Source organism: Leiobunum rupestre, chromosome 1 (genome assembly GCF_980474605.1).
Source record: "Leiobunum rupestre chromosome 1, qqLeiRupe1.1.hap1, whole genome shotgun sequence".
Taxonomy (NCBI): domain Eukaryota; kingdom Metazoa; phylum Arthropoda; class Arachnida; order Opiliones; family Sclerosomatidae; genus Leiobunum; species Leiobunum rupestre.
The window spans coordinates 41011188-41025189 of record NC_143384.1 but is presented as its reverse complement, the minus strand read 5'-3'; the positions used below and the strand labels follow the sequence as shown (position 1 = coordinate 41025189).

At 37.9% G+C, this 14002-nt stretch overlaps 1 protein-coding gene across 1 annotated transcript; it reads right to left on the bottom strand.

The window, feature by feature from the left end:
* Positions 1-111: 111 nt before the first annotated feature.
* On the bottom strand, positions 112-8126 carry LOC149962927 (uncharacterized). Its single transcript, XM_090155836.1, has 6 exons — positions 7995-8126; positions 7788-7876; positions 7587-7650; positions 7160-7502; positions 6546-6769; positions 112-354 (listed from the first exon to the last, which is right to left on the bottom strand). Exons 1-6 carry the CDS (start codon positions 8055-8057, stop codon positions 112-114), a joined length of 1026 nt encoding a protein of 341 aa, XP_090011962.1. The 5' UTR covers positions 8058-8126.
* Between the last annotated feature and the right edge of the window lie 5876 nt (positions 8127-14002).

Genomic DNA, 14002 nt, shown 5'->3' with positions numbered 1-14002 from the left:
GCGGTTTGCTAAATTTCCACTTTGAAAATAATATCATAAACTATCTTATATCAATGTGGTCGTTTTTGGCTCCAATTTTTGTAGCATGTTAATATTGGTAATTATATTTCCTCACCGGTATTGTATTGTCTCCTTAACCATTGGCGGCAGTTTGTCTGATAAAAACAGGAACGCAATCGTTGGAAAGTATTCTTTCTTTCCTCGGTACACATTTTGGCAATCTCTGCTATTCCTGCGGACCACGTGTTCCACCGAAAAATCTGCGAGTAGTGCTGAGCTGCGATGTACAACTCCCAAGTAATTACTTTTCTTTGCTTTTATCAGATATCTTTGAGTGTCCGTCATCTTCGTATCCTATGGAAATTTGAATAAGAAGCAAAAGTAATACCAGACCCACTTTGTGTTATATATTGAAAAGTTTTTAATATAATTGAAATAACAACCCAGATGCAACTGCTTTTTCTAAATAGCACAGGGCTAATGAGTTATTATACTATTTTTCTACGTAAAGTAAATAAGTTATTGTCTCTTCGTAGTGTAATTTCAACATTATTTTACACATAGGGCATCTGAATTTGCTCTGACAGGGTATTTTTCTTAAAAATTGTAATATAGTTTAATTAGATTTAATTTCCAAATTTTCCAAATTTGAACACAATTTAAAAGTATTTCCATGTTATTTTAGATCTAATTTCTAATCTAATTTTTAAAATAATTAAAAAATATTTTAATGTTTTTTTTTTAATCAGTAGGGGATAGACAACAACTACAAAGAGAAAGTTGTAAGGCATACTTAAAAACGTACAAATAAAGTTAATTAAGTAGAAAAATACAGAATTTTCTACAAGATAACAAGTCATAATAAATAAAAGTTCGTCATAGGAGGCATTAGCTTTTAGTCGCCCCTTAATAAAACACATGTTAAGCGCATAACACAAATATACCGAAAGTTTATTTTTATTTGATCAAAAACAAAATCCAAAAACGCGAAGGAGATACAGAACGACTTTAAGATCATATCTGAAGAAAATCAGTATTTTGTTTAATCTGCTCTAGGTGTGGATTTCCCAGTGATGCCCCTTTTAACCACCAGAATAATTACATTTGAGGCGATGGTAATCCTAACAGCGGTTCAGTCACCAACATGGCAATGGGCCAACTGCGCAGTTCCTGTTACCGCGTATGCAATTTCGCAGTATCCCATTTCTGCAGTTTTACATTAACGCGTTATCATTTGCGCCTTTTTCATATCCGCAGTTTTGCCAGAAATAACCCTTTTGTCAATTAAAAAAGGCTTAACAATGAATATTTAATCATGAAAATCCTCGAAAATGGGAAATCCGCGCAAATAAGAAACTGCGCAAACGGAAACCCGCGAAAATGAGAAATCCGCCCTAGCGGGAAAATCACGCTAACGGAAAACTGCGCTAACGGAAAAACCACGCAGATGGTAATTTGCGCAATTGACAAACTGCGGAAATGGGGAGCTGCGCAAATGGCAATTCCGCAAATGGGAAATGCGCAAATGGAAAAGTGCTGTCGTGTTCTGTATTGTGTTTCTCTTTTCTATCCCCTAAGTCATAGACACCAATAACGTAAATCGTCCTTATATCTGACCCTATTGTTATATTCTGTGAAGAACGGGACAAACGGATCAGAGAGAAAAACACAGCATACTAGAGGCAGCTAGATCATAGTTTAATAAAGTTTCTGTTTAATATTTTATCAATCATTAATCTAAGTTAAGTTAACACAACATTTGGCGACGGAGATGTTTTCGTTTCCGTGTGGGAATAACTAATAGGAATTTACATCCGTAAATCGTATCTACCCAATCTCTGCGTTTGTCCAACCACCTAAGGCTTAGATTTTGCTTTGTTTACCGCCATCATAATTTTCTCCGGATATTTTGTCGTTTCTCTCAAGCATGGCATTATCATTACCGCCGATATTGCCTTTCGATATCACCAGCAATAATGAAAATCTTCACGCTGCCTGGACCAGATGGTGCGTTAAATTTGAGAACTATCTTGTTGGTTCTGGAATAAAAGAAGTGGGTCGGAAAAAAGCGGTTTTCCTTCATTGCGTTGGCGAACCAGTACAAGACGTATTTTACGCTCTTCCTGGGAATGAATCTACTCGTGATTATTCGGATGCTCAAGCATTACTAACTGATCATTTCGTTCCAAAACAAAACGTTGACTATGAGATTTTCAAATTTAGAGAGGCGAAACAACTTGACCAAGAAAACATTCGTCTTTGTACTCTGTCTAAATTTTGCGATTTTGATGACGTGGACTTATAGATCAAACGACACATCGTGCAAACCTATTTACTGAAGAAGTTGAGACGTAATGCTTTACAATATCCATCTCTAAACCTGGAGAAACTTTTACAAATGGCTAGCCTACTGGAAATGTCTGAAACACAGGCTTGTACCATCGAACAAACTAACCAAATACCACATACCAAAGCGTCTATCTCTTATCTGACGAAACCTAAGTCTCGACCTTTATTCCAACCAACCCCACAGCGTACCTCGTCGCATCGTAGTCCGCACCAAAGAAATAAGGGTGTTCCTAAAACCAAGTGTGGGTTGTGTGGAGGCACCTATCTACATCCAACCCAGTATCCATGTCCAGCTAATGGAAAAAATGTCATAACTGCGGAAAGCTCAATCATTTCAGCAGTGTTTGTCGCTCTTCATCTACTTCGTCACAATCGTCCAAGAAAAGGGCCAACCATTTCCCTAAGAATAACTCTACAAAATCAAATGTACGTACCGTACAAGAAGTAGACGAAGATGAAGATGAATCAGAATTTCTTTTTGCGTTGGCAAGCACGAAGAAATCGACTGCTAATAAACCTCATGTAAGCATTCGCATTGGACAAAGCGTAGTGAAACTCCTTATGGATTCCGGATCCGACGTCAATATCTTAAACAGCTCTACTTATCACTCTTTGCCTCACAAACCACAGCTACAACCGACATCACATATTCGAGAAATATTTGCATATGGAGCTCGTGCACCTCTCAATATCATTGGTGTCTTCACAGAACAAATTGGGGTTAAGAATCATAGCACCAATGGAACATTTTATGTAACGAGTGACGAAGGTCAAATAACGCCGTCTTTACTTGGGTATCCAACACTCAGAGAGTTAAATATATTACCATCACCTGAAGAACTCAATCACACCTTTAACCTTGTACGTCATCCAGAAATCACTGACAGATATCAAGACCTCTTTCGTGGCATCGGCAAAGTAAAAAATCTTCAAATTAATCTTGCTATAGATGAGTCTGTTACACCTGTTATTCAACCTCACCGACGGGTACCTTTCCATCTGAGAAACGTTTTAGAAGAAGAACTGGATCGTCTACTTGCCTCCGACATTATCGAACCTGTATCCGGTCCAACCCTTTGGGCATCACCCCTCGTTCTTGTAATGGAGGGCACCAAGATTCGTGTTTGCGTAGACATGCGGATAGCAAACAAAGCCATTATTCGAGTAAGGCACGTGATGCCTACCATCGAGGACATCATACATAAACTTAATGGCGCTACAGTGTTTTCCAAATTGGACCTGAACAAAGGTTATCACCAATTGGAATTAAATGAAAGTTCCAGACCAATAACCACTTTCAGTACACATAGAGGTCTTTATCGATACAAACGGTTGAGTTTTGGAGTAAGCTCAGCGGCAGAAATCTTTCACCATACTATTTACTGCCTAATACAAGATATTGCACAGAGCCTTAACATCTCGGATGATATATTAATCTTTGGCTCCGACGTTCAAGCTCATGATATCGCACTAGAGAAAGTCTTAACCCGCCTTCAAGAAAACAACATCACCCTCAATCCGGACAAATGTTTATTTCGTCAATCGCAGCTTACCTTCTTTGGCCACACGTTTAGTAAATCTGGGTTGTCAATTACCAAGGACAAACTCAAGGCTATGCAAACCATCAATAAACCGTCTACACCTGATGAAGTCAGAAATCTTTTAGGGCTAGCCACATACTGCTCACGGTTTATACCACGCTTTTCTGATGTTACTTTTCCACTTCGAGTTTTAACCCGGAAAGATACCCCATGGCATTGGGGTGAGGAACAAGAGACCGCTATGTCAACCTTGAAAACACATCTTTCTACCGAAACCATTCTCTCTTACTTTGACTGTAACAAGAAAACTAAAGTCTTCGTGTATGCTAGTCCCACAGGACTGGGCGCTATCTTATCCGAAGTGGATTCCCAGAACAATGTGGCGATCATATCATTTGCAAGTAAGGCCCTCACTGAGGTCGAATCTCGCTACTCGCAAACAGAACGCGAAGCACTCGCCGTTGTCTGGAGTTGTGAACATTATCACCTTTATCTATATGGCTCCATATTCACAGTCGTTACGGACCATTTGCCCCTCCTTACGCTTCTTGGAAACCCCAAAGCTAAGACCTCCGCTCGGATTGAAAGATGGAATTTGCGACTCGCACCTTATGATTTATCTCTAGAATATGAACCTGGGAAGTCTAATCCAGCTGACTATCTATCACGTAAACTTCTTGATCCTAACATTTCAACCCTTGGCATAACACCTGCAACTGAATCTCATGTACGTATGATTCTACGACACACTACACCTAAAGCCATTACTTATGAAGAAATTGTCCAAACCTCGAAGAATGATCCAACTGTTAAACGCCTTATTGAGTGTTATCTCACCAACCGCTGGCAAGTAAGTCCAATTGATGTCGACCATGAGACAATTAAAGCTTTCGCAGTGCTTAAGAATGAACTCTCGGTAATTGACGGAGTTATTCTTAGACAACATCGCATTTATATACCACCGGTTCTTCAAGACCGTGTACTTGCAATCGCGCACGAAGGACATTTAGGCTTAGTGAAAACGAAGCAACTTTTACGCACTAAAGTCTGGTTCCCAAAGATGGACGCCCATGTGGACCAACTAATCAAGTCTTGCATTCCTTGCTTGGCCGTCACACCACATTCAAACAGAGAACCGCTACGAATGACCCCCCTACCAAAGAACCCTTGGTTGGAAATTGCGGTTGATCACTTGGGTCCTTTTCGGAATGGCAACTATCTATTCGTAATGATGGATGAATACTCGCGCTTTCCTGTAGCGGAAATAGTTTCTTCTACATCGGTTGAGCCAAACCTCCAAATTTTGGATCGGATCTTTGCACTTTTTGGCTTGCCTGACGTGTTAAAGTCAGACAATGGACCACCATTTAATTCTTCCGTGTTCACCGCCCATTTAACTCACCTGGGTATTAAGCACCGCAAGATCACGCCTCGATGGCCTCGAGCAAATGGCACCGCCGAAAAATTTATGGCCTCGCTTAACAAAGCTATCCGTGCCGCGGAAATAAGTGGAACCGACTGGAAGTTCGAAGTGCAGAATTTCCTCCGCAATTATCGCAATACTCCGCATTGCACTACCAACTTTTCTCCATCGACGCTTATGTTTGGACGATCCGTTCGAGACAAACTTCCTTCTAGTGGACGGACACTACCACCGGCCTTCGAAGAAGTGGCACAACAAGACACCCGTGCAAAGGCACAAATGAAAGCCTATCAAGATAAACGTAATCATGCCAAGCCTCATTCGTTAAACATTGGTTATACCGTTCTAGTCAAAACCCAACGTACAAATAAACTTTCGCCCTATTTTAGTCCTCTTCCATATAAAATCACAACGATAAAAGGGCCAACAATTACCGCTGAACGAGATGGGCATTCCATTACTCGAAATTCATCTTTCTATAAACCAGTAATGGAACCCGAACTTCCGGCTGCTACGCCCATGAAACCAGACTCGAATAATCTCCAGTATGGTCACCAGTCTTCATCTCCTATGTCACCTTCTACGCCACAAGAACCACCACCCGCGCAGAGTCGTTATAACTTAAGAGACACTCGTGTAAAACCAAGACGACTCATAGATGAAATGTAATTTTAACCACACCAATGTCATTTCTCAAAGATAAGGGAGATGTCGTGTTCTGTATTGTGTTTCTCTTTTCTATCCCCTAAGCCATAGACACCAATAACGTAAATCGTCCTTATATCTGACCCTATTGTTATATTCTGTGAAGAACGAGACAAACGGATGAGAGAAAAACACAGCATACTAGAGGCAGCTAGATCATAGTTTAATAAAGTTTATGTTTAATATTTTATCAATCGAATCATTAATCTAAGTTAAGTTAACACAACAAGTGCGTACACGGAAACTGGGCAGAAGGGAAGTGCGCAAATGAAAACTGCGCAATTGGACCCATACCACCAACATCAAGTCCAAGTCTCATCGGAAAGCGACTTATCAGCCACTTTAATCGTCAATCGTCTGAAAAATCATCACTACTTGGAGCTTTTACAGAACCAAGTAGCGAATATGTTGGATGATATTCCTCAGACCTACTACTTATGACTATGGCCTGAATAATCTTTTGCTTCCAATGAACATCCTATTTTGATCATATCTTAGCTATATTTTTAATAATAATAATTAATTACCTTCAGTTCATTATCGACCAGATGATCCGATGCATAGTACTCTTTGATATTGGGTCTGTTAAAGACATCTTCCACGTTGTCTATGTATTTAAATTTTTTTGTAGCCAAATCGCCCTTCATATTGCATAAGTAACATTTCGGGAAAATAAGAGTAGCACCCAAGAGCCAACCCGACAGAAGCAGTCTCCAAGAGGTGCTGCGACAGTGCAGCGCTCCAACCGCAACTAACATTGTAAATAAAAAGTCCATACAATAAGATAATGAAATGTTTATCCAATTGGAAGCTTATAATTCTATTTGCTTTATATGTTAAGTTACGTTGCTTACAACTAACAAATCGCAAATAACCTAAAAAGGACACTTCTTTAAGGTTATTTTAGTTAAAAAATGTGTCCATTTATGTTTTAACTATAACTAGGTCAAAACCTGGAAAAACCATTAATTTTTTTGCCAGTGCCAATGTTTGAAAAGATCAAGCATTTAGCCTCCAAGTACCCACTCCAATAAAGTAGGTTTTATGTCGCGTATTCCTAGACCACCACGTACACGGCTGTGAAATAAAAGCGTTTAATTGTAAAGTGTAAGATTCTAATGGTTTCGAAATAATTTGTTACTTGTGCAAGGATTAAAGAGCAGATGTGAGAAGAAGAAGAAGACGTTTTCCGCGATGGAGTTGATCCATTTGGTTTTGCAACCAGGTTTTGATCTTGGTCCTCCGAAGAGGAAGGTCGTGATCATGGAAATCAAAGCGATACTGAGCAATAGTAAATTCCAATTGGCCCGATCCAGAGCTTGATGCGGCAGATGAACGTGAACGCTTTCTTCTAATTGCCCGTCCAAACAACTGTAGATATGGTAGGCGTGAGTATCAAAAGATTGAGTAATGGTAATTCCGTCTTCTTTTAACGCTTTCTCGAGCCTGCTAGTCGTAATCATCAGGACCTGAAAGTCTGAAACCTACGTAGAAATATAAAGGCGTATTCAAAATGTAACACGGACATTACTAGTCAAATCTGTGCGGTTGAATGAACTTGTACTTACACCTTCGATGACTTTCCTCGGATCCGTGCTGGAAAAAATACTGTGCTGTTGCTTGAAAACTAATCTGAAATGCAAAATTATTTTACTTTCAGTTACAGTTCAGAATCAAAGGTTTTTATAAAACATTGTGGTTTATGAAAATGGAAGTGAATGAAGAACACAAACTTTTTGTATTCAAAAACATTCAAATAGATGGCTTACTTCACGTTAGCCAAATTCTGGAACACGAAAGCCAATATTGAGAATATGGGCTTGCTCGTCATAGAGACCGCATAAAGAGAAACGTTTTTCTTAAAATTAAAAAACATGAAAATCAAACCTTTCATTAGGTCTATTCAACGTATCGTTTATTTCTGGTTCACGTGCAAAAATAATTAGGATTATAAAGAATCGCTGATTTTGACCTACCTTATATACATAATCTAGCCCTCGATCATCGTGTTTCATTTCAGTGGGACCCAATGCGTTCATGTTGTCGAGCTCAAATAAGCACGTTGTTTTCAATATTGGTAGCTTTTACGTTTAGAGTTATTTCAAAATCCTAGATGCACTAAAATATATTCAAAATAACATCATTATCATACAATTTAATTGATATATTTTTTAATATCCTTGCATATTGCTTTGTTTAATAAGTTTATATACATTTTACACGTTAAACAATAAAATTCTTGTTTGTGGAAATGAATGATAGGTAATATAAAATCGAAGTGTTTGAAATAGCCATCATTCCCTTTAAGTGCAGTAATCGCCATCCCAATAAACAAAGCTAAGGGAAACCCAGTTCAATAACAGAGTTGGTATTTAAGAACGCAAAGTTATACTTTCTAACTTCGGTATACTTATCCGAACCACTGACAACCGATATTGAATGTTTGACAAAAATTGAAACGCTATGCAATAGGTTTGGAGAATTGCAAGGTACAGTATAAAATACTAATCTAATTTGAATTATACTTTTTCCACAAGAAGATAACGATATTTGTTAAGACTACAAAAAGTTGAAATATTTCAATTTCATTTAAGATTTTGGCGAAAATGTAATTAATAAAAGGTAATAATAATGAAAATAAAATACATTTAATCGGAAAATCCTAAATCATGATTGAAAAGGTAAGGGCTTTGTACACGATTCATACCCTGAAAATAAATTCTTTAACTCACCTTGGAATTAGCTACACATCTGTGATAAATTATTATATTTGGTATTCACTGAAAGTTAGAACACATGGAAGCGTTTATTTTCATAAAGCGTTTTGAGAACTTCTGAAATAAATACCGCTTATCATTTCTAAAATCATAGAAATTATTTTAAAAACCTTCACCATAAATATTTGTAAGAAATTAACAGTTAAAATCAAACAGGATCATATGAGACGCCTAAAAATACAAAGACGTTTACCGTCGTATCAAGGAAGTTTCTGATATCCGAAAATATAATATAAATTAACTTACTGTTTTTGCAGTTGAAACAATTATTTTAAAAGGAGTAAACAGAAGAACAAAGGAGCGTCGTTTTCCATCGCCTGAGAAGTGCAATTTAAAGAGCTCCGTTATCAGAAAGGATCAATATTGCTTTAGATACTAACCCTTTAAAACAACCTTTTATTTTCATTGTTAAACATGGAGAATAATTATACTAATGGTTTTCATATTTGACTAATGGATGTTCTAAATAAATAACCAGCAGAGGATCAAAATAAATCGATAATGAAGCCTCTGCACTAAAGGATTTTAAATGCGTGTATTTCGAATTCATAATTTTGCATATCAGTTTGCAAACGTTTAAAGGTAAAATAAATAAAAGTACTTTTTAAACATTCTAAAATCGTTTTTTAATCGTTTCCCATTTAAACCATTATAACTTCAGAATAAAATGAATGAATATTCGCAAGATGAATTGGCTCCTTCACTCACCTTAATTTTTTACGAAAAATTTTTGGACAAATTGAATTGATGTCCGACCCGGGAAAACGCGTCTATTCGATAAACAATTCGCCTTGTGCCGACCAAGAAACTAAACTAATCAGGCAGTTAATTCTTTCGTACTTGCCCTAAAATGATTCGGTATGATCGGTTTGTTCTCTAGGTTTTGGCTTCGTCGTTTGATCCCGGATGTTTTAATGTCTGTGAAACATCTGCTCAAATAATTTAACTTGTAATCTCGTGTTCGAAAGTAGCTTGTTTATAGGCGTGACGTTTATTTACAATGCTTTCGATATCATAAAACACAAACGCGCACAACCTTATTTAGCGAATGACAGTGATGGGGTCGTCTTTTCGTGCTGGGAATATTGTGATGGAAGGGAGAAGTGGTTTTATTTGCAATTTCAAGTTTCTATCGGCATCGCGATACTTATCATTAGGGGTGGAAAGGTTGTTAATTTCTAAATCTGGCTATTTCATTTTCAGTACATTCTAAAAATTGTATTTCACTATCTTCCTCGCGAAAAACTGATGAGGGTAGTCTAGATATTAATCGGGGCTCTTGAAATTGGTAATCAGGGGTGAAAGAGTCCTGATTTATAAAGGAAGCCCCCTCTTAAGTATCGACTCCGGTTTGTGTTGGAGTTAACGCTAGCGTGCGGGGGAAAATCATTTGGCTCGCTAAATAAATTAACTAACAATTCCGGGAGCAAGATTCTTCAAGTTGCCGTTAAAGAATCGAAAGAACTGTCTTTAGTCGGGGTGATATACGCCGACCTTATTAACATCTAAAGCAAGTGTCGGCTCTAGCTGAAGTAGCTCTTTTTTCAACAGATGTCGCTAGCGTCGAAATCAAAGCAAGATGCTGAAGCTTCATTTTGACCCAAAAGGCGGGACATAAAAGTATGCTTCTCGTTGATTGGCTCGTTTGTAAATTTGTCAATAACTTCAATTATAGTAATTGTTTACAATATATTTTATATGGGATATATAATTTAGGTTAAAGTTCACTAACGTCGTAAGTTGAGTAAAAGTGGTCTAAATATAATACTCTATAATGGCTCTCTGACGACGTTATTGTTTCGCTATTTTGAATTTTAGCTTCCGTTCCCATTAATAGATGGCTCCACGCTCTCCACGAAAGTAATTTTTTTCGAAGATTCGGATAGATTCATGGCCATCTCTAATAACCGGGGCCTTTTCATAATACAGGTGGCAATGATAGAGCCGACAGTTGCTTTAAACTCACGGGTCTTTTATTTGAATGAAACTTTCTCAGATCGGTAAGAAGTTTTCCGGTAACTCTCGTACAAACAAGCGTGGAAAGCAACAACTCCGACTTTCTACCGGCCGATTTCTACGCTTAAAGATGATTCCCAAATCAACTTTTGTATTCCGAAAAGAAAAGCCGGAAGTACACTGATCTCGCGATGAGTCTTCTTCGCGTTAAATGTAAAGTGACGCGAGAGAACGGGGCTAATATAAACCCCGACGTTAAATTATCAACTTGTAATAATTTGATGCATAGTCTCTTTGTCTTAATCGAAATTTATCTGAATAATAATTTGAACACGCCCTCCGCGAGTCGGTACTCTTACAGGGCTCAACTCGAATTGATTTTGAACTATTCGAGGGAGGTGAAACATTCTCATCTTACTTTACGCCAAAGACGTCGTCGGGAAGTTTGACGACGTAATTAATAACTCCGGGAGCAAGATTCGTCAAGCGGCCGTGGAAGAATCGAAAGAACTGTCTTAAGTCGAGGCGATAAACGCCGACCGTTTCAACGTTTCTAAATACCTTCTAAGCGGCGTAGAAATCTAAGTCCGACTTTTCCGGAGCAAATCAGCTCTCGTACTTTTGGTAGCTCTGTAAGAGTGCTAATGATTTTTGAGTAAATTTTTTTATATTTCGAGATTTGCTACAACCCAAAGCATCACTCGTTGCGGAACAGCTACTGCGAGGGTATGCAGCAAAATATGCAAGTACAGTGTTCTCAAAATCACGTTGTCCCACACAACGAAACCTAGCTTACACATAACCATAACGCTGAAATCCAATCACCGCTCATCTACTGTGCTAACCGATAGCCTCCTATTTGGTTGCCGTTCTGCAAAAATCTCAAATACCCTGGTTAGATTTCTTCAGCCGATAACCATAATACAGAGCAACTATCTCAGTGCGATCCCCTCTACAATAAGGTTTAATAATTGAAACAATTCATGAAGACAATGGTGTATTACCCAAAATGCATTCCATTTTCTACTCTGTCTTTTAAAAAATAAATAAAACAAGATAAAACACTTATAATTCAGGTTTTTGGAAAAATATTTAGCCTATTGACTCCCTAAAAATAGCAATCAAACAGGGTTAAGGAGAAACATGCTTTCAATAAAACAAAATTTTTGAAAACAAAAACAAACGTTTAAACTACGGGTTAAGCCACCCTACCCTGCTAAATTCTAAGTAAAGGTATGGGAATATATAATAGTATTAAGTGTATTATATGGTCTTTGGTGTTTTGGAGGTTATGTACTAGTCTGGAAAACATGTTTATACAATTGGTAAATCGTTGGGAAAACATGTTATAACGCCTAGAGTTTATGTTAGTTGTACAGAGTCTTTAACCGGTGATGCTACACCATATTGATCTATTTTGTTATTAACCTTAATCTAATAATTTAATAAACGGTTTTAGTTATTTTTGGCTACAAAAAGCAGCTGCTTTTACAATTATAACATAAATACATCAACATGGCATATCTGCTGGGAATCGAAGACGAGTTAAAGTCATTGTGACAAGGCCCGCCTCGTAAGGTTTAATCACGGCACATCAACATGGCAGTGGGAGTCGCATTAGTTTCTGGACCAATTACAAAGTTGATAACTAGAAGACTTGGAAGTTTGATATGCAAATGGAATAACAAGATAAAGGATTATGGGAAACTGAACAAATGCCAAGTGAAGCATCTGAGGAAGTCAGACATAAGTTCCAGTTGAGAAAATCTAAGGCGTATGCTATGTTGACGTTGGCAATCAGTGCAGAATTACGCAACGACGGCTGTGAAAATCTGGAATACAATGATGGATTTATACGAACTGAAATCTCGCGCCACGATTGGAATGCTATTGGAGCAATTTCATTCCACAAAATACAACTTAGAGAAAGCATGGCAACATTTCTAAAACGGGTGTACAGTATTAAAAAGGAATCGAAAAATGCTGGTAGTCTGGTTAGTGACAACTAAGTCATATCTTCTTTTTGCGTCGTTGCTTGCTTCGTATGAGTTTTTAAACTATTATGAAATTATTAAATTTGAAACGAAAGAAAATAGTAGTTGGTGTTGTAAAAACTATGACCATTTTTCGATGCAAATAATTTGTACCTTAAAAATAATTATCTGTAAATTTCATGTATTTAAAAATGCTACTTGTAGGAAATTTTCGTTGTATGAAGTTATTGTAAATATTGTAGGGTTTTTCCAGTGCCGGTGGTGGGAATTTTTTGTAATGTTTTGTAGTGTATTGCCTGCTAGGGCCGAGTTGAGGAAACGAGCGTGACGTAGTTGGAAATACCACGTTCACATCGCGCGTGGTTTCCCAACAACTCAGCCCTCGCAGGCTCGGCCACGGGATTATACCCCCCGCGGACCGACGCGACGTTTTCTTAAGAGTTAGACCCAAATCTAACGGGCACTGACTATGTTTTCATGGAGGTAGGAAATACGGATTTCCTAAATCCGTATTTCTAAATCCGTGCTACGCTGAATGAAAACCCTCGTATTTGAGAAAACACGTATTTTCTGAAATACGGGAAACGCACCCGTATTTCCTTGGTAAATCTGGATTTTCTTCGAATGAAAACGCTCGAACACGTGTTTGATACACTGGGGGTTTATTTAGTTGGAAATGTAGTTACTAATAAGTAGTGCCAGAAATACATGAACCGAAATTATCAGCGAACAAATTTTTCTCGGGCGGCAATTTCCCCGTGCGACAGGGGAGGGTTAAATAGGGAGGCCTTGTTAATTTTCCGCCTCCCGCGACTCCAGAGAAAATTTCGAATGCACCACGGGTAACTAGACCGCCATCTAGTGAGGCTAAGATAAATTATTTCATCGAAGAAAACCGTGAGAAACGTGGTCTGCAAACCTAGGCTTAGCCGTGTTTTGTTTTTGATAGAGGTCAGTGGAACTGTGGAACGCGGTAGCTGCAGCTAAAAGTAGATAAATTAAAACCTTTTTAATTATTCTTACCAGACCATTTATGTCTGAAAGATCATAGAAATACTTAGTTTTATTAGAATTAGAAAATATACCAATTACTTAATGGAGCTACTTAAGATATATGAAACCCAGATAGACCAAAGAAACAGAAGGCTACGGAAGAAGAAGAAACTGAAATAAACCACGATAAATGAGCTAGTAGAAATAAGAAATAAAAATGTTGATTTCGTTTACGAGTAAGGCTACCTTTACGTTGCTATTCAG

Coding starts and splice junctions, on each gene's coding strand:
- LOC149962927 (XM_090155836.1), bottom strand. CDS start 8,057: ATGAACGCATTGGGTCCCACTGAAATGAAACACGATGATCGAGGGCTA. Junction 7,503..7,586: donor CGAGGAAAGTCATCGAAGGT/GTAAGTACAAGT, acceptor ATTTCTACGTAG/GTTTCAGACTTTCAGGTCCT. Junction 355..6,545: donor TGGTCGATAATGAACTGAAG/GTAATTAATTAT, acceptor AAATTTCCATAG/GATACGAAGATGACGGACAC.